This window comes from Papilio machaon, chromosome 5 (genome assembly GCF_912999745.1).
Source record: "Papilio machaon chromosome 5, ilPapMach1.1, whole genome shotgun sequence".
Classification (NCBI taxonomy): Eukaryota; Metazoa; Arthropoda; class Insecta; order Lepidoptera; family Papilionidae; genus Papilio; species Papilio machaon.
In genome coordinates, this window is record NC_059990.1 from 5,404,811 (window position 1) to 5,431,926 (window position 27,116).

A 27,116-nucleotide genomic window follows, 5' to 3' on the forward strand; every position below is an offset into this window, starting at 1 on the left:
AATTCTAAAATAGCAAATAAAAACTAATACATAGCGAAATTCTTTTCTGTTCTGTCTTACAACAAAATATCACATCTCTGTAATAAATTAATCTCTCAAAAACAAACCTTAAATAAAATGTAACTTGTAAAAAAAAATTTAAAATATTATTGTTAGATATCAGTAGTTATTATCAGAATTATTAAAGTTTACGACAAATTAAGAGTGAGATTATAGCAAGAAAGTATAGAAAAGGGTAGAGATCATAAAAGATTAGAAAGTATACCAAAAATCTACTGATAAATAAATACGGAGTTTATTTGACTAGACCATTAGGTACATTTATATAATTATTTGAATTCTTCGGTTTCTTTTCAAGGTCAACATCGAATGTTATATATGTCGGGTTGCTGACTGCGCTGTTTTGTATGTTCTTAAGGTTTTGTTTCGTTTCGAATACATCGTCAGACTCTTCTTCAATACGCGGACACATGTTAAGGTACGGAGATGAGTTACCATCATGATCGGACTCTGAACCACTTCTGGCTGGCAAGTTGTTGAGAGTCAACATTGGTGTGAGTTCGGAACCGTGCGTTGTCGCTTCAGTACGTGGGTTCAGTTTTCTTGCGTCGAAATCGAATTTAGTACCCGTAGCACGCGGACTGAATATTGTTTGTTGTGTCGCTGGACTCATTTGTAAGTAACCTTCATCATCTGTAAATGAGAAATAATATTAATAACTTCTAAAATTTAAATTAAATAAATTTAGGAAAGAAAAAATAAAAAAGATGAAGAATACATTTAATAATCATAGCATTTATTTAGAAAAATATTTTAGAAGAATAGAAAGTAATGAAATCATGATCAACATTTATATGTGTGCTTGTGAACAAATAACTAAATTAATCTACAATTAACACAACAATTATTATAAATCGGCACCTTTGAGAAACACTGAGAAAGCAACACAACATCAAAAAGGCCTCATTACAAAAACACCATTCATAAATAACATAAACTTTATGTAATTAAGAAGATCTATATCTCGTTAGTTACATTTCTAACTACATGCCTTAGATATTTTGTTACCGTACCAATAAAATGGACCTGTTCTTGAAATCAAAATGACGTAACCTTGATTCCGGCTGACAAAAAGAAAATAATTCAATTGAAATAAAAACATTGAATTATCGTCACTTTAATTATGAGAAATGATAAATAGATATTTTATTTTACTAATCAACTTGGCGACATGAGATTCAACTAATATACAAACAAATCTCTGTTCTATTTTGAGTTTTGTGCAAGATAATATAAATATAAGAAAATAAGTCTTCAACTAAAGTTATTATTAGTAAAATTATAACGAAATACAGAAAAAATGCTTCTAATGTTTCATTCAAAAATTACACCAAAAGAATAACTAAAAAAAATATATAAAATATTTACCGTGCTGTAATTGGGTGGGTGTAGGCGGGAAGAAACTTCTGCTGTCATTAACGTACTGGTGCGGACTCGGAGTCACCAGGTTGTTGTAGTCCGGAGCACAAACCATTGCCAAATAATCTTCCTGTCCCTCCGTTTTCACGTTCATGTCGATGTATGCAGAATTTAGATCCACATAATGCTGAAACCAAAGTTATTATTAAAGAATTGCCGCGGCTTGTTGGTTTCGGATTGGTACCACGCAAACTATTTGGCACATTTTTCAAATGCATTTATTTTTTAACAATGTCGGAGATAATGATTGAACCCTTAAAGTTTAGAAAATTTTAACTGCATAAGTAATTTATTTGTTCTAAAATATGTATTTTCGACACCAATTATCTAAATGGTTACAAATAAGCTAAAACATTACTTCTGTACGCAAGACGGTCATTTTAGCGCTAGTGTTAAACCCGTGTGGTTTATATAGCGTTAATTATTTGTAATATATTTATTGTTAAATTGTATTGGTAATAAAGTAAAATAAAAAAAATCGCTTTTACTCACATTTCGAACATTGTCTTCGAGGAATTCACCAAGTATCTCTTGTAGTTGTGTAAAGGAGGGCCGCGCGGTGGGTTTCTGAGCCCAGCATCGTAACATCACTTCATACAGACGATCGTCTGCATACATAGGCTTCTCTAAACGATGTCTGGAAACCAAACAATATTATACATTTAGTAGATGAGTTTAATGACACGAATACAATTATTATTTCGTTAAGTCCTTGTTAAGCGATTCATATAATGCGGCAATTTTTTATTACAATAATTTTCTTATCTCACATTTTTGTCATATTATGTATTTCAAGTATTTTTTTTAACTACAGAAAGTTTCAATGTGCACACTTGATAAAAAATGTATTTATTTTCCCATAAAAATATAACTGTTAGTACGTCATTATTCGTTTTTTTTTTTGCCTTTTTACATAGTAAATAAGAGAACATACCCTTCAGAGAGCCACTGCAGCAGACTTGGAGGGCTGATGTTAGGATAAGGCGTCTTTGCAAGTGAGAACAGCTCCCACAACACCACGCCGAAAGACCAAACGTCGGACTGCGTTGAGAATATGCGGTCCGTCATACACTCGATGGCCAGCCACTTCACTGGCAACGGACTCTGAAAATATATACTAGAAATAAATATAACACGAACACAATAGTTTGAATTTTTGAGAAGTTTCGTAAAACTTCTAATATAATATAATATAACTTCTTATATCGATAATCTTCAGACATATCGGAGCTCACCTAACAGGGTCAAAGAAAGCCTTTTATACTGTACAATGTCGTGATTAATATATTGTTATTATTTAGTATTTATTGTTTTTCAGCTGTTTTCATGTCACGGTTCCTTAAATATGTAAAGTATGGCTTACGTTTTCTTTCTTCTGGTATTCGTCATTTTTGTAGATGCTACGCGCCAGACCGAAGTCACATATCTTGACGATGTTATCATCAGCCAGGAGTACATTGCGAGCAGCCAGATCACCGTGCAGTACCTGATAGTTGTTCAAATAATCAATTAAAATATCATCATCCATACAAATACTGACTTGTTTATCCTCATTATTTGTCATAAGTGACCATAACCCTGCGCATTACCATGACCATCATTCAAAGTAAAATATTAATTAAATATAATGTAATTTTTGTTTGAGTTGTGGCTTGCTTTTCCGCCATTAGTGAGAGTTTGTGGTTAATAGTTCCATTCTAATGAGTCGCGTGAGGTACTGATAGCATAATTTTATAATTTACTAGCTGTCGCCCGCGACACCGTCCGCGCGCAGTTAAAAAAAAAATGAAAAATAGATGTTGGCCGATTCTCAGACCTACTGAATATGCTCACAAAATTTCATGAGAATCGGTCAAGCCGTTTCGGAGGAGTACGGGGACGAAAACTGTGACACGAGAATTTTATATATATAGATATAAATATAATGTTCCATACCAACAATGTCGCATTATGGCTCTGACCTAGATCACAATTGTGTTATCATATTGTATGTTTCCATATGAAGGAATGCGGAAAATGAATGTTTAGTGAATGTAAGGGAACCTTACCTTTCTACTAGCGAGGTACTCCATACCTCGCGCGATCTGGAAGGCCCAGGCGAGCAGGTCACGCGAGAACAGCGGCCGAGGAGCGCGGCCATCGCTGTAATCACTCTCGTAGTTAGACCTCCACTCCGGCTGCACGTACCCCGTCTCTGATACTGCAAAATGGTATATCAAACATTATACACATAGAAGTTAAATTTTATGTTACTTTAATGTTAGGACTAAATTCGATAAGCAAATATCTCAGCCGGAAAATATAAAAAGGAAATTTACTTTCATGTCATTATTTCATTTCTTCACTTTGTTTCTACTTTCGTTTAATTTTGAAATGTTGAAGTGCTATTTACTCATTGAAAAAAAAGAGGTCTCTAGTTGGCAAATATAGCAAACCAAAATAATTTCATTAGATTTTTCGTCTTGTACAAACCTTTTAAAAAGACGTACCTTTTCTCCCAGATCTGTTGGTATTTCCAGTGTTTAGGAATGTATTATCGGTTTCTTGCGTATGATTGGAGCTGAAGTAGTCTGAATGGAACCTGGAAATTATTTTATTAGATTATTGACTGTGAATGCGCCAACTTCACTCAGAGTATATGGATAGACAAAGAATATGCCAGCTCCATTCAGAGTATTTGGATAGTTAGAGAATTTTTAGATCATAAATTTTTTCACTTACGCACTACTTCCGCTGCTGCAAGAGAAACCTTTGTTGACTTTGCCGAGATTCTTATCCTTGTTGTCAGTTAGCTGGTCTATGAAGACCTCGCGATGTTTCTGCAGGTAGTTGTGAATGTTGCCGAATTTGCAGTATTCCACTATCACTATTAACTCACCTACAAGTAGATAAAATAATATTTTCTAACAAGTAAAAGTAAAAAATCTGACGTATTAAAATACCACCTTATCTTTTTAAGTCGGTTAAGGTTATTTTATTTATTTATAATTAATGTAATAGTAGTCGTCTCTATTGTTAATTGTTTGGGATACAGGTCAAACGAGGACACACCTACACCTACGTGCAAAAAAACTTTGACCTCATTTTTAGCCTGTCGGGTAATAAACGTGTGTACTTAATTTATCGTTGTGTATATCACACAACAGCCAATCTCTCTATCCAGATTTTTGATTGGAGGTTTTCAGCAGTAAAGGTCTGAATTATATGAATTTAATACCGTACTTTGATAATGTGTTTTACAACGATAAGTAAATTATAACCAGTTCTATTCAAAATATATAATATCAAATATGTAATTACAGCAACCACTGCGCATTTTGTTCTAACATCGCATGTTAGCATATCGTTTTTAAGTGATTTGACTGAATAAATTAATTATTTAATCTACTGCGATTCTTGAAAATTCAAAATTGGATTAGATTAAACTACACTATTATAACTATATACTTATATTTATTTGGTAGCATACCATTTTATTTTTGTGGCAATCGATGGGGGAGGCCTACGTTTAGCAGTGGACGAACCCAGGTTGATTATGATGATAACATTTTCATGAGAATGTAGTATAAATGTACGTCAATTAGCTAATGTGCTGAATTTTGTTTTCAAATGAAAGAATACTTGACTATAGGAATAAATATTTCTATTCTCTGACCAGCATTTCTCGTTCTCTCGAATCTCTTATTGGTTTATCAGATGTTTATGAAAGATCTACTACAATTGCTTTGAAAATTTTGAAAATGTATTTTTAATAGGTAAAGATCATAGACGTAATAAGAATAACTTAAAAGACAAAATAATCCATAATTTATTATTGCATCGGAACTAATTAACAATTAAAATTATTTATGCGATTCTATTCAACTTCGTCTCTATCTATACATTTTTTGTATTTCCGCAAAAATTGTTTCTAGAACAAATCTCAATCGACTTTGAACGTGACCTTTATTCATTGACTCAATTGCTTTATACGTAAAGTGAACACACACAGATAAATGTAGTCGCAATGTTTAATCAGTTCTTTGTATGTTTTATACTCTACCAGAAATTACTCGAAATGTACCTACTAGTAAGTAGACGAGACAGTTCTCAAATTTATTATAGATTAATCCAATTTTAATTTAATTGTGAGCACCATGTATTATTAATTATGTGCCATAACCCATGGTAAACAATGTCCATGACACATGCAAATTAAAGAAAGCACTCAGACTTATGACTACTAATTTAAACGTATACGGCATCGTTTCGAGGAAAATACATAAAGCGATGAGGTGTAAATAATAATTTCATTGAATTAGCGAACTGATAAATAATTATTATCAATAATTATTTTTGTCGAACGCATCGTGTCTGCGGTGAAGAAGTTTAAGAATTTATAATTAATTAAAAAATTTACGATTATATTACAGAGACAAAAACCTAGCAGTCCTTATTAGATAGCAACCATACTAAAGTTGCATATTGACACGCCGATGAGACGAAAATGGGTACTAAACAGAACTCAATTATAATATGAATTAGAAAACCACTCACGTTTTCCTACATTCTTGGTACACGCTCCGAGGAGGTTAACAATATTGACATGTTTTCCTAGATGTACCATTATCTTCAGCTCAGTTGCTAGAGCCTTAATGTACATATTGTCTGCGGTCTTCTTAACCATTTTCACCGCTACTTCTGTGGTCTCTTCAGCATTTATTATCCCACGCGCCTCTGCCTTGTACACGACGCCGAAAGCGCCCGCACCTAGCTGCTTACCTGATAATTAAAGTTAATCTTTACTTAAAAAGTATACACCATTTAAAAAATGTGATAAGAGGACAAGGTTAGTAAATGGTATAAATGAGGACAGAAACGTAACAAGTACATTACAAGGTCTTTTTCAACAGTTTAGTTATGAAATGACAAACTAAACTAAAACTCTAATTTCTACAAAAGTAAAGTAAAGGTTGTATTGATCAAATTCTGAATTTAATCTAAAAATGTAATGTTAGTGTTTAAAAGAAATTCTTATACCTAAAAGGAGTTTCTCAGCTGGGAATTCGAATCTGTCGTCATAGGGAAGAAGCTCAGCTTGCTCGTCGATGCCTATATCAGGGTTTAAGGACTTTGTTACTCCTTCTTTGAAGTACAACAGTCCAGCCGCCGCCAGTTCCTTCCTGAATTGTTTCTCTTTGCGTATCTTCCAAACGAGATAAACGATCAAGAGTAACAACACGAAAACTATTCCTCCAATTACGCTCAAGTAAGCCGCTTTGTTGGTAGATTTTTCTAGAACATAATATAAAAACGTTGACTAAACGAAGCATCACATGCATTAGTATTGCCGTGGTGGTTTCACTGCCGAATTTTGATTCTTATGTGATCCATCCCTTCTTTTTGTAAAACTGAGATATATGTAATTGACAATTCAGCAATGGAAATTTACGGTTAAAATAAAAATGCTAACTAAAAACCTTTAATAGCAATATTAAAATATTCTCTGGTAGTTTCGTCTTTGCTGATAGCAACGCACTCATATTTTCCCTTGTTCTCTTCGAGCATTTGTTTGATTACAACACTTGAATTTATTTTACTGTGGTCCAACATCTCTGTGATTATATCAGTATTCGTTGCGTTCGATAAGGGGTTTCCATCCTGGAAAAAAAATCATTCACTCTGTTGTTCTGTATATACGGGTATATATAAATAATACTGATAAATAAATGTTGTTTTGTTCTAACCTTAAACCATTCGATGCGTGGTGGTGGCACGGCTTCGGCCTGGCAAGTCAGTTGCAGAGGTTGATATGGGTACACCTCTTCATTCATCTCCTTTAAAGGTTCCGTAATAATTGGCGGTTGTTTCGCTAAAAAAATATGATAAAAATAGTTTTATCATTAGACGCAAGGGTGATATAATAGGTTTCGCCTTTCACATCATCAATCGTCGTTTTAGTCTTCACTTCCCATGTAACAATGACAGTTTTGATGCAATTAAATAAGTTATCTAACTTTTTTAGGTCTACTCCTTCGTGCCTCTCTATATACAACTATTTTTATCACATGTGATTCTTCTTGTCTTCTTAATTTACCCATTTTTATAGATAATAAAAAGAATATGAATGTAAGAAAATCATACCTGCTACTGTAATATATATCGATTGACTTTCTTCAGTATTATCATTTCTCACCGCATTACATGTGTAGTTGCCAGCATTTTGCGGCGCTATGTTATTTAATTTTAACTTTGCAACGTAAGAAAACGAATTGTTTGAAAATTCCACTGGAAAAAAGAGTTTACAGTTACCACGGTGATTTATGAATATTAATTTTTCCAATGACCTCGGAGATCTATAAAAGTTCTGCCTGTTTGGAATCGACTATATCGATATATACGGCAAGTATGTCAAATGTTTTGTTTTTTTTTTTTCCTTAAAACGAGCTTTTTCGTAAATCATCCAAACGTCACCCAGATATCTAAACAGTTTTCTATACAAATAGAAGGCCATGTATTAAAGATCATGTGTCCAAATATCAAACTTACCGGAATCTAAAATTTCCATATCGTCAATACCTATCCATGTTAAATTAGCAAAATCGTATATCGATGCGACACAAGTCAAAACAACATTCTGACTTTCATAGAACCAATTTCGATCGATGTCTTTGATACCGAAACCACCGACAAGCTCTTGTACTAAAAATTTTCTCGATTTTGCAGCCGAATTTATAGCATTTTTTGCCTTACACGTGATGTTTCCAGACACACGGACCGGTATTTGAACATATGAAGTGGTTGAAATCAACGTTGATACAGTATCACTTGGCTGTAAAAATATGTTTACATGTTATTAAAAACAAATTTGTGTCATCATAATGTTGCATTAATAAGTTTTACGTACAATAATCTTGCATAATATAAGTGTTGGGTAATTGCTTTTATCAATTTCAAACTTTTGATAAACGAAAAGATCGCAAGGAAATAGAATAAAGTACATACCGATAAAATTTGTTGATCGCCTGATTCACTGATAAATATCCACTCAATGTTTGGCGTGGGATAACCTGTTGCCTTGCATTTTAAGTTGGCAATAGTGCCCTCTACGGACTTGATATCATCGTATGTCCCAAAGTCTACTACAGGAGCAGCTGGAGATATTAAAATAAATTAATGATTAAGTAAGAATCAATTTGCCATTAAAATATAGACCTCGAAGTTCGTATACCCTGTGTTCAGTTTTGTGCACCTGAACGCATCTTAATTATCATAACTATTCTTTTAATAGGATCGCTATGTATTTGGAGTTCCATTCAAAATAAATTATAACACAATTTTCAAGTAGCTAATACAAAAAATTTTCAAATGCAGTTTTTATATTATTTAATTTATCTGAAAGAAGCACCACATCAATAGGCGTTATAGTAACTATTGATGCTCTACTAGGTCATATTAATGAAAGTCATAAAATGTGTACATTTATTTACCTTTGACTCTTAAATCAACAGTAATATTCTTCGAATCGTATTCGTTGGTTGCCACACAGGTATAGTTTGCTGTGTCCGTTACTGTTAAATTTCGTATATACAGTCTGACCTGGCCCAGAATAGGTCTTGTTATATCGTATTTAACAGTATTCGGATGTATTTCTTTGTCGTTACAGTAGCTGCAAAATGTGATATACCATGAAATCATCGCTTCATCCTTTCTATTCCACTGTTATTTTTTAAAACAAAAGGCTAAAATCGTTTACATAACTATTCATAATAATTATTAACATAATTTATTTATCAGATAAACTGTTTGCCGCCTGCTTTTGTATTTAAAAACCCTAGACTATGCCTCTTGATAGAGCCACAGAGCATTATAAGAATGGTATCAGTTGCACGCTCAGTCAATTATTTGTAGTGTAAGTTCTTTTTATTTATTTATTTATTTTAGGAAGCCAACATATTACATGAAAGATGACAATCTAATAAAAAATGTTTATATCAAAGTACATTTTGTCATGTAATACACTTAAAGGCTAACACAACATTTTAACAAAATTATAATACAAAAACAGACAGAAAAACAGAAAACTTTAACATAGTAAATGAGTAAATAAGATAAATAACCTAAAAAAACTCTTAAGGTGATTGATCTAAATTGAGAAAATAATCTTTAATTTTATTTTTTATAATTACACTTGAATCTTTAAATATGTCAATGTTGGATTGCTTATAAATTTTGTTATGATTGTGTGATATACGATTAAGTGGTGCTGATACTCCGGTATTGCTTTTGGATAGTCTAGTATTGAACAATTTATAATTTTTTAGTCTAGAATATGGTTTCGGAACTATATAAGAGATTTTACTAACAAGATTAGAAGAGCGTATTTTATTGTTGACAATGCTATGCAATAATTTTATATCTAGTAGTGTTCTACGGTTCTCTAAAGACAACATTTTGTAGTGACTCAGTCTTTCCTTGTACGTAGGTAGTTTATTTAATAGTTTATCTTTAAAAGTTATGTGTCTAATGAATTTTTTCTGAACCCTCTCTATTCTGTTTATGTACGTCTTATAATGCGGATTCCAGACTACAGAACAGTATTCCATAGTACTAAGAATGAACGCGTTGAAAAGGATTATATTGGTTTGTGTGTTTTTAAAATCTTTGGTTACTCGCTTGATAAGCCCAAGAAATTTTAGACCCTTCTTAATAATATGATCAATATGAGTACCAAAGCTTAATTTACTGTCAATTAAAATGCCTAAATCACGAATTAAAGTTGTCTTTTGTATAATATTTTGGTTAATTTTATAATCTAACTCAAGGGGATGAATTTTTTTGTTAAATGAAATTTGATAGCATTTATCTTTATTTAGAGTCATTTTGTTAAGGTTGCACCAATCTACTAATCTATTTATATCCTCTTGAAGTAAATCTCCGTCAGCAGCGGTTTTTATTTCTTTGAATTTTTTTAAATCATCCGCGTAAAGAAGTACGTCACTATTTTGAAAACAATCTACTATGTCATTGATATATATATATTAAATAAAATAGGTCCTAAATGCGATCCCTGCGGTACGCCGGAATGAATATTAACTTCATCAGATTGGAATCCATTTATAACTACTCTGAACTTTCTGTTGTTTAGGTAAGAAGTTAGCCAATTTAATAAGTTACCGTGGAAACCATATCGCTCTAGTTTTTTAATTAAAATGGATGGGTCCACAATATCAAACGCCCTGGAAAAGTCTGTATAGATCGCGTCTACTTGCTCTCTGTTGTCTATAGATACGCTTATTTTATCAATAAACTCACAAAGGTTCGATACAGTCGACTTTCCCTTCAGAAAACCGTGTTGCTTATCCATTAAAAAAGATTTTAAATGCCAATTGATAAAAGGGCAAACAACTGTTTCGAATAGTTTAGAAAATATGGATAGTAATGAGACAGGCCTATACTTAGTAATGTCAGTTTTATCCCCCTTTTTGAAAACAGGAACCACTTTCGCCTCCTTCCAGACAGATGGAAAGTGCCCTTCCTTCAAAGAGGTGTTATATAAGTAACATAAAGGCACTGCTATCTTTTACGATTATCAGATACAGTTTTAAAATGACTTAAGGTACATACTGCCGAAATAGCAGTTGAACAGTGAACAAATATAACAATATTTTTTATGTAGAAACAATAATAATGTCATAAAAATAGAGTGACTAGTGAGATGGAGTTTCATTGAAAAACATGGAAGGCGACGTTTATCAACATCTGATGTATTTTTGTCTTTGATATTTTGGTATAATTATTACAGAATATTTGCATAGATAATTAAAAAGAAACTTATAAAACACTTATAGTGGTAGATCCCGCAACAACAATATTTGTTGGGTGCACGAATGGGCCGGGTCGGTGCAATACCACGACCACATAGAACGAGGCGTGAGGTGGAAGCAATTCCGTGTTTCGTCTGATGAGTGAGGTGCGGGAGGCCTAATTTTAGTCCACGTTCCCTTCCCACTCTTTTCTTATAAGGGATGGATAGGAAGGGCAAGTCGATCTGTCGATTACAGGTAGGTAACGCATCTGCAATTGCGGATGTCTATGGGCAGCGGTCTCTTCGCTGTTTAGGCGGACTCAGGTAACCGCTCGTTTGCTACTTTATGATATACAAAAAAATGTTCCTTTCTAATGAAACATAGATAAACTGTGAGCACTATATATCTTGATAGTAGAAAAATATCCACAAAAAGGCCAATGATCGGGATTAATATATACTTACCAAGTAATACGAGCTACTGGATAATCTTCTAAGAAAAACAAAAACGCCATAGACCTTTGAGTCGTTACAGTGGGGTTAATCTTTCTACCACCCAGTTCAAATTTAATAAAACCGGTTTCTAAAATTTGAGAAATAACACTTTATTCCATTTTATATTAAGATAGAAATAGACAATGTAACCACGGTTTAAAACTAGAAGAACAGAATTTTACAGTGGTAGATCCCGCAACAACAATATTTGTTGGGTGCACGAATGGGCCGGGTCGACCGGTGATATACTACGACCACACAGAAAACAGGCGTGAAGTAGGAGCAATTCCGCGTTTCGTCTGATGAGTGTGGTGCCGGAGGCCTAATTTTAGTTCACGTTCCCTTCCCACCCTTTTCTTATGAAGAAAGGATGGGAAGGGGAAGTGGATTTGATCGTCCGGCATAGTAAGAAGATATATCCTCTTTTTGTGCATCCCCTTCTCTGTCGATTAAAGGTAGGCAACGCATCTGCAATTGCGGATGTCTATTGGCAGCGGTCGCTTCGCTATTTAGGCGGATTCAGGTGTCCGCTGGCTCGTTCGCCACCCTTATGATATATAAAAACATAAATTTCACTAAAACAGACACAACTGAGAAAATATTTTTGATTTTTTCTTCTAAATTTAATTAAATCTAAAGTTTTACACAAATATTGAATGTCATATCATGTGAGGGAAGTCCTTGGCACCTTAAATACAGGTATACTAGTTAAGGAGCCAAGTCAATACTAACTAATGTTTTATGTGAACTAATCATTTAACAATTAATAAAAGGGACATATTAATAATTTTAAAGCAAGTTAATAATGCTGTCTTATAGCACGGGTTATTCACAGACAATATAGAACGCATGTTCTTACAAAATATCGGTCGATCAAAATGTGTACCAAGATGTTTTACCTAAATATAACTTTCTGAACGTAGCAATGTTCTGTCCGTAGCTATTTTTTGATATGCAGGTGTAATTTCCCGCGTCTTCAACATTAGCGTTGAATATCGTTATATTGTTATACAATATTCCACCTGTAGTTTCATTTTCATTCGTTTTATGTTGAATCTAAAAACAAAAAATGGACAACATTTGTATTGAAATTTATTTAATATTTTGAATACTCATGTACAAATTTAACAAAATATTTCATTTGTACCTTTGATGCGACATTTGGTGTCCTCCAACTTAACGCCAAAGCCGAGTTACTTTGATACTCGACTGTACAATTTAGAGAAAAAGTTTCGCCACTCAGAAAGTGTTGTAAACCGCCAATTATACGTGGTTGGGGCGGTGGAATATTTGTCACTATAAGAAATAATTTCTTTTAAAATAAAAGACAAAAGAAAATATAATTTCTTATCTATTAAAATGAAAATTAAAACATTTAATTAAACATTAGAACTGTCATATGATGTCAATGTATAAAAAACAAATAAAGCAAACAAATATTGCACGTTTATAATTGAATATGTAAAAAAAATAATATTAATTTTACGTGCAATAATATTAATACTAAAACAATATGGAGTAATCATCAATGAAAAGTAATTGTCTTAAAAAAAATTAATCGCCCATTTCAACATTACACCAAAACTAAACATATATATGTTGAATAAAACTAAAAGAAACTTTGTCCAAGGAAAAATAGATTCTTTCAAATTAAAATTATTACATTGTGGAATTTAAAAATTTTGATTTGATATTTTTGGACAAACTAACTTGATATATTTTAGTTTAGTTTTAAAATATATATGTAAATTTATATCTGTATACACGTAACCCAACATTCGATACACATTATTACGAGTGTTAGTGAGTTAGTTAGTAAACAAATACATAAAAGTGCACACAAAGATCAACACACCAAAGAAGAAGAAAAGAAGGAAAATAAGTCACAAGCTAAAAGCGGTCAAAAAAACATGTATTCGATTAAAAATTCCAAAACTAAATGAAACCATCACACCACGCTACCTCGTTACGTGACATCAAGATAGCAGTACTATCTACTTACACATACGTGTAGTTTTCTGATACAATTTCGTTCCGCGGAGTCCCTCGCATTTGTAAGAAGCGACCCTATTCGCTTTGACTACATATCCAATCTTTGGAGAATACTTTATAAATTCTGGTGTCTTGTTACTCTGCAGCCGTATTACCAGATAAATAATGAGTGGTTAGTAGGAGTAAATGGATATGTACCAATTTACATCCATCCTTTTACAATTGTATAAAATTTTTGGTATATTGTTAAAATACAAGAACAAATTTTATAACAAATTGAAAAAGAAGTAGATGTAGCAAACCACATTCACGACAGAACCATATAAATGCATGGCCATGATATGATTTAGTGATCCAATAAGGAGTTTCAAAAGGCCGATGTTTCGTGCATGTGGTGGGTACACTATTATTAAAAGTCACACATCTTCTAATCACCTACGTTTATGTACAAATACGTCTTTTGAGTCTTCGAGATCTCCTTTCTTAGCGTCACAGGTCACAAGAACTATTGGGAGATCTAATATATAATCGCTATCGACCGTGAAACCAATTTTGGGATCGTAATGCTCATAGTCTGCAAAGTCCTGAATATTAAGAACGTTGTTAAGAACCAATCGAAGCATTAAAACATTGGTGTCCATGCTTTAGTGTAAAATTATTCATTTGCAATAAGCATTAGTCAGATTTTTAACTGCAAGCCATAAACAAGACAAAATTAACCTTGCTGCATCATTCGATTATTAACTAAACGCAAAAGATTTTAATAAAATAGTTCCACCTCACTTGGATAATAACTGTAAAGAGTTTGGTGAAATAATCATGCATTTTCTAGAAGTCTATAGGCCTGACTAAATGCTAAAATTTCACATGGTTACTTACGAAGCAATTTGTTTTATAGGTTTTATTTTTATTGATCTGTACTACTTATAAATAGAAAAATTAATTGGCTTGATTCACATATACTATGTTTCTAAATCTTGCATACATACCCCCGTTAGTGTTATTTTTATATCCGGTGTCGTAGGTCTACATTCTATTACGACCTTTGACCCGTTTCCCGTTTTTACGACTTCCCTCATAGGTGCGAACACGCTATTTGTGCCTAAAATATATAGAACTCATTACAATACATAAACCAATCATGCATATTACTTTGGTCTGGAATGTTATGGAACGGTTCAATCTCACCATTAACGTAGACATAAATGTATGTGACGTGTTCTGTATCTTTTGGTTCCTCCATTAAATTGTTTAATAAATCGTCTGCCTTAAGAGTGCTATCGAAACAAGCATAGTAACCAATTGCGAATTGATCGACGTTGTACAGGTTGAGTTCAGTTTTGTATTTATATTTATCGTCTGAATTTGTTACCGTGGTTATACTTTTGTTAAAAAGCGATCCAACAATTTCTTCGGGTATGTCTTGTTGTTTAAAGTCCAATTCGGAGAATCCTTTGCATTTTATTGTAAAATTTTGACCTTTTTCTAAAACTATTTCTTTTAGAGATGGATCGATGATTGGACCTTCCGTTTCGTAAGCATCTGAAAATGAGAGTTGTCCAGTGCTTCATTATTTATTCGTTGTTTTATTATGTAAAAGGTTTTCGTAGTCATAAGTTATAACCCTACCCTCAGAAAAATAAACTCCTTGTAGTGGTCAAGGAATTTCAATCGATAGGTTAATTCATTAAGATGAAACTGCAAACAAATATGTACATATGCTCACGCGTACCACCTCGGTGTCTACATTAAGTCATCCATGATCAACATGATACCAATATGGAAAATTACTTATTGCCAATTTATCAACGTAAATGACTTACACGAGGCTTTTTGTCATGTTTACGTCCTTGTCAAGAGTTGGGTATCAAGTATCAATAATTATGAAAGGAGAAAGTATGGCTTTGCGGAAAAGTGACAAAGGCTTCGACAACATCAGGTTATCATGTTAATGGTAGTTGTAACATAAGCCGTGGCAAGTCTATCGAAGGCTCTATTAATTAGGCCGGTTAGGGCGTGACAGGGCGTGGCCAACATTCGGAAAATTAATCCTACCGTGAGGACAACGCGACCCCTACGCGCTGATAGCGATTGATAGAATCGAACTCTAGAGACGGTCACCAATTAAGTGATTAGGATCCCGTCGTTACACTTATCAGCACATTAATATCCATCAAGAGAAAACCTATGATGACGTATCTGTCTGTCTATCGTTTAAGGGACACTAACACTACATATGTATATGTACTCGTATTTGTTACTTGCGATCGCCATTCTGACCAACATTAAGAGCTCGGACTGAATAAGGCTGCCAGGATCTTTAGAATACTAACGAACATAATAGGTTAAAATAAGATGACGACAGTGAAAATAAGATGCAGTGATTATTACATTCTTACATAATAACGAATCTGATACTAATCGAACATAACATCGAAAAAATTCTGATTAATTGGTTCAAGCCAGCCGAAACAGTATGCACATGCTTTACATTATATACAAAATGTTTTACTAATATTATAAATGCGAATGTTTAGATGGATGGATGGATGGATGGATGGATGGATGTTTGTTAGAAGGTATATACGGAACGACACAACGGATCTCAATGAATTTTGGTATAGATGTTGAGCATAATCTGGAAGAACAGATAGGTTTTACATAGGTTTAGGTAATTAAGTTTTTTTTTTAATTCCGCGCGGAAGGAGTGGCGGGCGACAGCTAGTAAACTAGTAAATTAGAAGTTATGAAGATTATTTAAATTTCTATTTATATACAACTACCTGTCGCCCGCGACTCCGTCCGCGTGACATAAATAAAACTTAACAAGTAGCATATGTGTTATTCCACACTATGTTCTACATCTGTGCAAAATTTTATCAACATCCGTTTAGGCGTTCCGGAGATACCTTCAAAGAAACATCCATCCACCCATCTAAACTTTCGCATTTATAATGTTAGAAAGATAATAACAATGTCAATTCCCCAACAGTAGCTAATTGAATATTTTTTCCTAGAAAGGTGGCGAAACGATAAGGGAACAAAGTTAAACACCACCATCAAGTTAAAAGATAATACAATTACGATAAGTAATGTAGTATGAATGAATGCATCTAAAACGATATTTAGTATTAAACTAGCTGTTGCTCGCGACTGAGTCTGCGTAGGATTAAAAAAAACTAAATTTATAAGCCGAGATTTCAGACGAATTCATACAGCCGTTCTGGAGTAACATGATAAGAAACATCGCTGCACCTTCCAATCCAAATTTTCGCATTACTATTAATGAAAATGAACTAATATTAATTAGAATTATTTTTTTTTCCTACTTTTAATATATATTTCCATTATAAAACTAATTAGCCGTGTAATTTCTAAAATAATTAATTTAAAATTACTTGATAACATTGATAAATTCTTTATTCAAAAGCAGACTATAAATGAGAGCGGTTCGTGTTGGCTGTACAGGATGTCCCTGTTAAAGTATCAGAATACCCATCCGGTTGATAAAATTATATAGAATGAGACGCTTCCCTTGTAGACGTGACGTCCACTAATCGCTCACGATGAAGTTTTAAAACTAGAACAAAGAGGATTTACTAGCCAAAAAAATATGTTCTTTTCGTTTTTATACAATTTTACGATTTCAACATTCAAATTCGGTTACAGGATAACTACGGATCCTATATTTTGCATACTCAACTTTTGGAGCCTGGTCTATTACGTTTTTAGTATGCCATACATTAATGTAGGCAATTAAGATAATATTCGTCAGTTTTGCCAGTCCGTATCGGCCATCTGGAACATTGTATCAAGAGCGTATTTTACAGTATCTGTTTTTTTTTTAACAGGAAAAAAAATATTTTAAATAAAGTAATCCGTTGCATTTTTATCCTTCATGATACACTTTTCTGAATTAAAATGGAACACCATACTTGCATTATTAAAAGATACCTTATTAGCGATACTAACTACCGTTACTATAACGCTGACTTTTTTGCAAGTTCTCGTAATTTTTTTATCTATAAACTGTTAAAAAAAAGCTGTACACTGAAAATAAAAATTGAAAAATAGTATATATATATATTTACCAAGAACGGTTACGCTTAAAAAACAAATCGATAAATGGTTTTATGATTGTAAACTGAATATATGCAACAAAAACAAATGCATTCTTAATCGCTAACCAATTTGTTTTCGATAGCGTGGAGGTTATTTTTTGAATCACAACTTATACTTTGGACATTAGCTGTTTTTGAACTATAAGTTCAACAGTAATTTATTAATTCCCGTTTCCCGTTCCCATTCCTAATCTATTCTCTATCGGCCTAATGGGAAAAAACCCATTGTGCCGATTGATCGATAGGGCGATTGGTCCAACGGGAATCATTTTTTATTGTTTAATCTAAGTTAGCATCTAAACTGAATTCACGTACTACAACAAATGGAGATCAGTAATTTCTGCTTTTACCACAGGGGATATGAGCTACTTATTTACTTTATTATTTACTTTAAAATCCTGACGTTTGTTTTACAATTTTATTCTTATCTGACCCGGATTTTCCACCAAACAGTGTGGAATAACTATAGTACATTATTTTCTGAACGAAGTTTATCTGAGTTCACAGAAGCCCCACTGGGACCGATAGCAGCATCCGTCAACCGCTACCAGATAGGACAAAACAAAAGCTTTTGTTCAACCTGCTTTACTACCCACTGTTTTACCATTATCAAATGGACTGGCAGATCTGTTAACTAACTAAATCTTCAAATATAAACTTCGCTATCTGTCTTGTAATGAGCTCATTTATAGTATTAAATATTACCCAAAATCGAAAATCCGTAAAAAAATCACTCATTCATCTGTGGCCAATTGAACTGGTAATATTTAAGGTGTTATGTGTAAGACCTTTAAATCAGTCAGTCTTGACAATAATTCTACATATACGAACTGTAATTACAACTGTAACAATTTTAAATCAACTAAACAAGTTACAATCAGAATAATCTTTTCTAATAAGTAATAAAGGACATAAAGAAAGAAGTCGTTAAATAACATTATGGTGGCCAAATTAAGTAGTAATAATAAATGCTGGATATATTAACAGAACACTTATTGTCATTAACTCTAATGGAGTAATATCATAACAGCTCCGAGGCAATTCTATGGCATATTAACAATGACGTAACGCTCATACTTCCCTATAAACATGGTAATAAAATAAACAGTAAAACTACATGGAAACCTATTATTAATTTTCTTCCAAAATGTTATCCTAAAAACATGCATTTCCAAATTATTTTAAAAGCATTGTGAATTTTAAACTAAGCAATCTGTGAACATTGTTCTCCATATTGTTAAAGCTAAAATTACGTGAACGATTGGTATAGGTATTGTTGAGTAGAAGTTTAATGACGCTGTTAATTCAATAACAGAATTTATGTTCCATGCTCACATTCATAGTCGTAAGCCTTGTTTCTAAGCAATAGAATTTTAAACTCAGATATAAAGCGAATGGCCGTAAATATTTATTCGATAAATTATACTGGTGCTGTATTTAGCTGAACAATACCGATAACTTTCTATGCATATTCATAAAGTTTGTAACTATTTTAACGTACATTATCCCAGCCGTAGTATTTTTTAACAATGCCAGCCACTTTTAAACATGTTTCACGTCCAAAGTCAAATGGCGGGTTCGAACCCATGACTGCGATAAGACTATTCCTACTTTGAATCAACTGCCACTATTTCTATGTAAGTGTGGGTAAGCAAAATTTTAATTAAGATATTAATTAAGTTAGAATAGTTTTTATTACATCATTGGTTTCACTCACAACTAGTTCGATGACGGTCGACAATACAGAGTAGAAAGCGCTGCGCAAAAGGAGCCCAGTAGGTCATTTGGTCAGACGAACCTATCAATGACAAGATGATAACCTAGCGGGCTTAAGTATTCTATACATGACATATACTTCGTTGCCATACGGTCTTAGAACTAAACGGTAAATTTAGATTTGGAATCTAGACTTTAGATAGACGAGACGGTAGTATAAATTTATATGACAACATTATGACGCTGAGTTCTGATCGGATGCTTCAAGGGAAAATAATCTAATTCAAGTAAGCATTCAATTTTACGATCTTAAAAGGATAAAATGTTTAATAAGTCTTGATAATAATAATGAGCATCCTATATTTATAAACATTTATGATTGACATAGTTATATCACAGACATAAGTAAAATATAGACAGGCACTAAATGTTACTTTTTAATTAATGTTCTGTTTTACTTGCAAATAATACATCGCAAAACGTGATTACAGTACAACTCTAATTGTTTAATCAGAGGATAACATCTACATATATAATATGTATGTTTACAAACGCTGTTTAGTTCTAAGATTTTAAACATTGTAACGCAAATTAACTGACTGACGCAAACACACGTTTTTTCATTACATTAGTTAATTACGACAAAAACTACATAATTGATTTGTAAAAAATAGCCAAAAGTAAATGTAATTCAATTGAAACTAAATGCGAGTTCGTTCTGTCAATGTCAATGTCAATGTCAAACAAGCGTCGTTAAATGATTAGGAGCTACAAGATGGTTGTAAAACATTAATCGGCGTTTCAATGTCTCGTGTTATCTTTATATTGAAAGTAACAACAAACATGTATAACGAATAAAATAAATTGCCACATTTTTGTCTCTGTGGTTAATATAAAACAAACAAATCATTTATAATCTTTAGGGTAAGAATACAATGTTACGTACTTCTCGTGTGTGTTCGAAGCAAAGCAGTTTCTACAATACAAACTCGAGATACCAGAAATGCTTCAAAGCAGATGTTCTAACAAATATTTATAAAACGATAAACAAGATAGAAGAAAACCTATTTCTGTCTCGTTTAACTTCACTAATTTTTATTCATCGATTTACTCCAGGAAAAACATTTTCAAACATTATTTCACGTTAATTAGTTACAACTAAGTCCAGGTGGCGTAAAAAAATACATTTTTATATTCTACAATACGCCTAACTCCTCACGTCATACAAAGAATAATTGGGTTGATACGATTTTGCAATGATAAAAGTTTAAAAATGAATCCTTTGATTGGTACAATCTACAAATAAATCTAAAGCTTGATGATTTACATTCGAAGTATTACAGGTAAACTGTTGGCTCTAAATACCAATAGATCAAATTGCAGTAGGTGCGATAAAGTAAAGATGAAGTTAATGACGTCACCACCACTGATTCATCGCTCAGTTGACTTTTCTAAATGATTGCACGATTAATAAATAACTAATACCGGATCAATTTATTACGCAGTAATAACAGGCACAACGCAGTTTTAAAGGCATTCGTTTTTAAACTTTAAAATACCATAACTGTCATATTCGGACCGAAGCCATTTTTATAAATTATAAAATTTAAACCTTAAATCGGTGACCTTACAAATATCATTTTACGTTTACCAATGCATCAAAAAAAACTTCAATTCAAACTGCATGCGTAAAAAAATCTACTCTATTTACAAAATGTGTCAAGAAAAATTGTCAGTCTTACTCGTACTATCATAAGGATAATGTAAGACTGCAAATAAAATACTAAAACATATAGGACTATCGAGGATTTCCTTATAGTACAAATAAGTACATCTGTATTTGCATTGGCCACACGGTTAAACTCAATTTACGTCATGATCGAATGTTTTTTTATATTATGTTTCAAGTGAACCTCATGACTAGTCCGTACACATGAGGTTCACTCGAAATGCGTAGCGTACAGACAGATGCCAGCGCAAGCACATCTGTTTATGATCCTGATGATGTCACTCCAACTAATAACCAGTTTAATGTCAGTTAGGCAGTTGCAACCTTAAAATATATATCTAGATCTATATCTGGTTTGGATATTAAAATGAAAAAAAAAAATGATCCCATATAATATTTAATTCACTTATGGAATGCAAACGTTAATATTGTACGGTTATTATTATTTATTTTATTTTATTAATAAACTTGCTTTCCTTATCAACATTTTTGTGGTTTTCCGTAATGGTAGTAGTAAGAACTTGTCCATAACAATTCTCTCATAAATCTCAACACGTTATGTACCTTTCGGGCGTATGATACGAGTACATAAGTTATTTAAATAGAAACTAGGTAAATAATTACGTTTAAGGAAATGAATAATCTTACTTCTTACTGTTATTATAAACTAGCTTTTACCCGCGACTCCGTCCGCGCGGAATAAAAAAAAATGCACACAAGACAAAAAAGTTCCTATGTCCGTCTCCCAGTTCTAAGCTACCTCCCCATCAATTTTCATCTAAATCAGTTCGACCGATCTTGAGTTATGAATAGTGTAACTAACACGACTTTCTTTTATAAGATTTGAAAATTAATATGCATTTTTACGTATGTTGTTACTATGTATCTTTAGAACAGCTAAACGGATCTCGGTGAACCTTACCATAGACGTAAACCATAGTCTGGAAAAATACATAGGCTACTTAATATTATTTTTAAGTCAGCGCGGATAATGTCGAGGCCGAAAGCTAAATAAGTTCGAAAAGAGTTCGTTTTAAATAAAAAATTAAAACCATTTCAGAAAAATTAAACTATGAAGTCGCTTTTCTATCACATTTCAATGAAAGTGATGGACGCTAAATCAAGTAATCTTCTCCATCTGTCAACGCCGTACCATTTATCAAATCTATACAATTTCGGGCATAGCAGTGCGTAGTTACGATGACAAAGATAGACGGGCATTACACAATACTATGTTTTCAAAGTTCGTTATTCGAAACCGCTTTGAGTTTGATTTAATTTACTATAAAAAACGCACAGTGTAGCAGTTAAAAGAATTGACAGGTTTTACGGACAAGAATTAAAGGTTTTGTATCTATTTCTGAAAAAAACTAGTCTAGTATTTTCTTGAAAACCTCGATTGTGATCAAAACATAAGACTAGAGAGAATTAGTACTATTATACATCTCTATTCTATAATTTCATTTAATGCTTTTTATTTATACAATCGACGTATTGACACCTCTTTTTTTCTATTAAAGAATTAAACGTCACATAAATAGAAGAATGTACAATGGAATTCTCATAAGACTATTCAGATCCCATACACCGTAGTTTTAAAACGTAGGAGTTTATAGTTATTTGATGTTTTTTAAGTGATAAAAAATTAAAATCTGCAAATTTTTATCCAAGTGTTAATGTTTTTAAGTTAATTAATTTTTATGTAGATATAAAGAATTTAACACAGACTCACTATTATTATTGACATTATTCACAGTAAAACTATTTTTGTTGTAATTATTTGTTTTAATAAGTCAATATGAACAAATTATAATTTTTCTCTGCATACATTTCCTATTCGATTGGCCAACTTTATAATGTTAAAAAATACAAATAATATTTTTTTATTCCTAAATTTGTACAAGAGATATTTAAACCTTTATATATGAGACTTTATCGCAACCATAAAATATCTCAAATTCTCCAACTGAACACAAACTTATTTGATATGTGTAGACTTGATATGAAAGTTACGTGGCAGAATTATTTATGTTATGTCACTTAGTATACGTTTACGTAAAAAACTTCTTAATCCAACGTACAAGCATAAAACTGTCGCACAGCAAAAATAACTATTCTAAAATTTATATCATCATTAAAACTACAAGCGTTGCGTGACCTCCAACTAAATATGTACGTTGACATCGGGCGGCAACTGGCAATTACTATTTTGTAATCGATAAAATGTCGTATTTAGAAAAGTTGCGAAATATAGTGCGACAAACTTATTTAGTTATACCTATATTCTGTCAAAACTAAACACAAAAACAACGTCTCTCCAGCAAGCCACATAAGCATGTCTAACTTTAATAGGCACGTGGTAGTATGAAACAAATACAAGATAAACTAAAAATCGAATCAAAACGTTATAAAAATCTAATTGTTCATTTTTTATTAGTCTATTACGTGACACGTGATTTTAAAATATAACTGATAAGATATTAACTCATTCAAATGTACTTTTGATACACAATTAGACTAGTTTTTCTTCTAAAACAAACATATTCTGTAATGTAAAGTGAGTCACAACTGTTCTTGCTAAAGTATTGTTAGTTCATCCGAGACGATCGGTGAGTCAACTACCGAGGCGCCAACTCGGAAGCTGCCGGCAAACGATTGCATTGGACTCGGAAATTTCGTCCACACTGATTCACCTTCATTGAATCGGAACGCCATTCACTTTTACACCAGACGGACCGTAACTGACGTACCTATATGTACCTATAAGATAAATATATCTCTCATATAAATTTTACACAATGAAATCTGTAGGTTTTATAAGTTCATCGTTCTTACAAACTCACTTTTCAAATACAATTCCCAGATATATAAGTACACTAGCTGTTGCCAGCGACTTAATCCGCCCGGAATTTTAAAGAAATGTAGTAATAAACATAGTCTATAGCACCGGAAACAGTGTAGTTTCCCAAAATTGAAAGAATTTTTCTTATCGTTTTAGTAGTTTTGGAGCCTAAGTAATCAAATCTTTCCTATTTCTAATATTAAAACCATAGTTTTCTCAAATAAAAATGTACACATGCTTATATACAATTTAAAACAGTTCACTGTTAAAACATAACGATATAAGATTTTAGTTCATGATCGCACAAAACGAGAGTCCCGTGCTATTGTTATCAAATTAGTAATGATATATGATGCAAAAATATCTACTGTCGAGCAGTTTAACTAATCACATTTCGTTATTGTTGCTAAGTCCTGGAGTTGGAAAGACGTTAGAATAACGGTAGAAAATATCACAAGTAAAGCTTTTTTTTGCAACTGAAACTTTTAGCAGAGCTTACGCTTTTAACTGGTAAAAAAAATCATTTGCAAATTATTCCCGCTATAATCTGGTCAGTTATTTCTTAAAAGATCTCTTTGAATAGTCTTTTATATTCCTTCTAAGTCCGTTCTTTTTACTATTGAATAATTAAAATGTTTCAGCAATCTTTCAAAATTAACTTTCTATTTACCTTGACAGGTGTTTCAAGGAATTGTTCGACGCGTTAAGCATTTAATCGCTAATACAAGATACTTTATCTACTGTTATGACTATTCCTATATAAATTTTAGTACTTCTTCTGTATTGTGAGTGTGAATTTATTGTTGCAGTTTATTTTTGTGTAGATCAGAGTTTCCATTGCTAAAACATTGGTATAAAATACATTGTAATATCATTTTTTTTTCATAGAGAATGAAGTCAATTGACTGCATATTACGTATTTGTATTAGTTATTGATTTCGGAATAAATGGTAAATAATAAATCTACTCTACGCATTAAAACAGATGTGAGTTTGAACGTACTATAATCAACACTTTTCTATGAAAGCCATACATTTATTATGAATGAATTATTAATGTATTTTTGGACGGCTTCCAAATTGAAGAGGAAAAGAAAAATAAACAATTGCGTATATTAAAGGTAACCGGATGAATTTTCTGTAATGTAAACAAGTGGGTCTTATTATTTAGTGCGGAATATGAGTACACAGAAAATTATACGAATTGCCGATTATCAATAAATTTTCTTCTCCAAAATAGATACCATGAATTATGTTGTTGTTATTATGATCTTAATTCTGTTGGCTTGAAACAATTAATCAGATAAAGGATTCACTTATTACGACTGTGATTCTGCAGATAGACAGACGACGTCACATTAAAAAAGAAGACCTAAAATATTATTTATTCTACAAAAATCTTAGAGGGGAAACAAGAATGATTTTATACATTTATAATTTTTCAGTCTGAAATGTAATAAGTAGGTACCTACATATATAATACTCATGGTACTGAGGAAACTCATATTCAAAACTATTAATGGACAATGTTTTCCAAGAACAACGAGACAGATCAACAGGGTGAATGGTTTCAATTAATAACAATACACTTTGATTAGTCATTTCAATATTAATTTACAATTTTCTATTATTAAAGTGCGCGCAAACTGTTAACACAATGTTCAGTATAGCACGAACAAAGCCCTGAACTTTAAACCCAAGCTACATAGTCATTACCTAAATTTCCAACAAGTTACTACCAATTTTCTCATAGCAAATCCAAATGCAAGCATTAACAAATTAGTTGGGATATTCAATTGTTTGAAATGGTCAGTTCATCCGCAAAAAGAGAGATATGAAGGTAAGCTTTTTAGTTACTTCATTCTTATGTTTATTTTGGCTTTCTACTTAAATCAGTATAATTTCAAAGCCACCCCAATATTTTTTTCCGCATTCAACAAGCATAATCACGGGCATTACCCAAGTAATTGAAAGGAAAAATTTAAGGAAATTCTACATATATACAACTTAAATAATAAGTTTTACATCGTAAAGTAATTTAGTCTCAAACTTGCGTATCAATCTGTCTGTTAATAGTTCATTGCTTCTTTTTACATTAATTATGCGAAACAAAGTTTGCATAAAATTTGCTTTTTTCTGGACATACGACAGACATAATGTGTAAATAATATAATGAATATAATCACGCCAATTTTTCATAAAAGGTTTATTAACTATTTTGGAAATGGCTTTGAAATTTTAACTGATACAAGAACACGGTGCAAGTTTTTACTGATCGTGTTATTTGAATAGTGTTGCTAGATACAAATTTAAAGAAATTTTAGGTAGATTGTTAATTTTAGCTGAGTAGGTAACGTTTGTATTAAAAGAAATCATTTGAATAATAGCGTAATAGATTAAATCAGTCAAACCTGTTTGAGTTTCTGTAGCGGCAGTGGTATACGCAGTTGCGGTCGCGCATATTACAACGAATCCGCTCACCACTGATAATAGTCGCCGACTCCAGCTGCTAATCATGTTGGTTACAACTGTATGCTCTATTTACATAACATAAATAGATGTTTTCAAACACAATATGACGCTATAAAGCTCCTATTCCATAACAAACAACTTCAATGTCGCATTCTATTTTAAAACTTTTCTATCCGATTTCACGATCCTCAATAACAGACATTCCACAATCTCGGCTGTTGTTGTAAACAATTTAAATCTTTTGAACACTGACTCATTTCGCATAAAACCATATGCGATAAATGCGTTATTTTTAAAACAAATAAAGCGACAAACAATTAAATACTATTTTAAATCACATGCTGCAAACTGATCACTCTTGTTAATAATCCAATTGACAACGAAAGGGGTACTTTATGAGTTAGTACGAAAGTTAAGAGTATTTGCGCGACACGTGATACTCTAGAATGGTGACGCGAGTGTTCCGCGGCGCGCACTTCGTCGG

The 27,116-nt window shown here is 32.4% G+C and overlaps 1 protein-coding gene across 4 annotated transcripts; it reads right to left on the reverse strand.

Annotated features, from left to right (window-relative positions):
* Window positions 1-199: 199 nt before the first annotated feature.
* Window positions 200-27,116, reverse strand: LOC106708843 (vascular endothelial growth factor receptor 1). Of its 4 annotated transcripts, none has more exons than XM_014500419.2 (23): window positions 26,572-27,116; window positions 14,942-15,295; window positions 14,743-14,855; window positions 13,764-13,893; window positions 12,909-13,057; window positions 12,661-12,817; window positions 11,732-11,849; window positions 8,949-9,127; window positions 8,464-8,612; window positions 8,008-8,290; window positions 7,603-7,746; window positions 7,206-7,330; window positions 6,939-7,119; window positions 6,499-6,753; window positions 6,016-6,240; window positions 4,201-4,357; window positions 3,969-4,060; window positions 3,528-3,679; window positions 2,843-2,965; window positions 2,414-2,583; window positions 1,972-2,116; window positions 1,429-1,606; window positions 200-693 (listed from the first exon to the last, which is right to left on the reverse strand). In XM_014500419.2, the coding sequence occupies exons 1-23, from the start codon at window positions 26,675-26,677 to the stop codon at window positions 296-298; spliced, it is 4,083 nt and encodes a 1,360-aa protein (XP_014355905.2). In that variant the 5' UTR covers window positions 26,678-27,116; the 3' UTR covers window positions 200-295. The 4 variants fall into 4 exon arrangements, with proteins under 4 accessions (XP_014355905.2, XP_014355904.2, XP_014355906.2 ...); XM_014500418.2 differs by lacking the exon at window positions 13,764-13,893 and adding an exon at window positions 14,193-14,337; XM_014500420.2 differs by lacking the exons at window positions 13,764-13,893; window positions 14,743-14,855 and having other exon boundaries at window positions 201-693.